At 42.1% G+C, this 973-nt stretch overlaps 1 protein-coding gene across 1 annotated transcript in view; it reads left to right on the forward strand.

Moving 5' to 3' along the window:
* Pan3 (poly(A) specific ribonuclease subunit PAN3) overlaps positions 1–907 on the forward strand; it is a 123,272-nt gene extending 122,365 nt beyond the window's left edge. The window contains exons 18-19 of the mRNA XM_031391203.1: positions 1–131; positions 759–907. Coding sequence (XP_031247063.1) covers positions 1–131; positions 759–781 — 154 coding nt within the window. The 3' untranslated portion in view covers positions 782–907. The remainder of the gene's footprint in view (positions 132–758) is intronic.
* The last annotated feature ends 66 nt before the right edge of the window (positions 908–973 follow it).

The raw sequence follows: 973 nt of genomic DNA on the forward strand, positions 1-973 counted from the left end.
GCTAGATGCTGGTGTGCCAGAAAAAATAAGCCTGATTTCCAGGGACGAGAAGAGCGTGCTGGTGGTGACATACAGTGACCTAAAACGCTGCTTTGAAAATACCTTTCAAGAACTGATTGCGGCTGCAAATGGTCAGTTGTAGTATTTGCTAAAAATGTTGACAGGGCATGGTGAAGGACCAAGCCTATAGCCAGTTTGCACTACGGCTGAACTGTCCTTCATCTCCTGCCACCAGGGCAATGAGCAAGAAGGAGTGAAGCTTCTCGCACTTGGGTCAGGTGCACTGTTACTTGAGAGGAAGAATGTCTGTCTCACTTTGTACGCACTCTGGCTGCCACAGGCCTCCGAAGAATTTATTCAGACTAAAGTCACCTCTCAGTGAATGATGCTCCTGCTTATGGTTTTCCACTTGTGTATGCACTAATTTTAATTTTTTAAAGACTTTTTTTCTGATCTTTGACCTCTTGCCACATTGTATACTTACTAAGGGAACTATTTGCAAGGACATTGGGAAACAAAAAGGGGGCAGCTGTTCGCCACTGAGAGATGCAGAATTTGCTCTTGGGGGATAGGCCAGGTCAGTAGTTCATAGAAATGCCGTGTAGTGCATAGTCCTGTTGTGTTGTATGCAAGCTCCATATGTCACCCACTATTAGCTCAAATTGAGGCTTGTATTGTGTTTAAGAACACACAAAGAGAAATATCATTGAGTTGTCAGATATGAATTCCCCTATTTGTTGATTTAAATCCTTTTCCAGGTAACGATCGGAACAGTAACTGAAGGAGCAGGCGCTGCTCTTCTCCAGGTTCATCCAGAGGCTTCAAAGAGGCATCTGCCTGCCAGTCAGATACACTTATATTGTCCTAATTTTTAATAGCAAAATGAAATTGTGCTAAAGGCCTAAAAGTTGAGGAGTTATATTACTTTAGGGTCTTTCCAGTTTCCTTTTTTTTTTTTCTTTCTTTTTTTTTT

This window comes from Mastomys coucha, unplaced genomic scaffold (assembly GCF_008632895.1).
Source record: "Mastomys coucha isolate ucsf_1 unplaced genomic scaffold, UCSF_Mcou_1 pScaffold22, whole genome shotgun sequence".
Classification (NCBI taxonomy): Eukaryota; Metazoa; Chordata; class Mammalia; order Rodentia; family Muridae; genus Mastomys; species Mastomys coucha.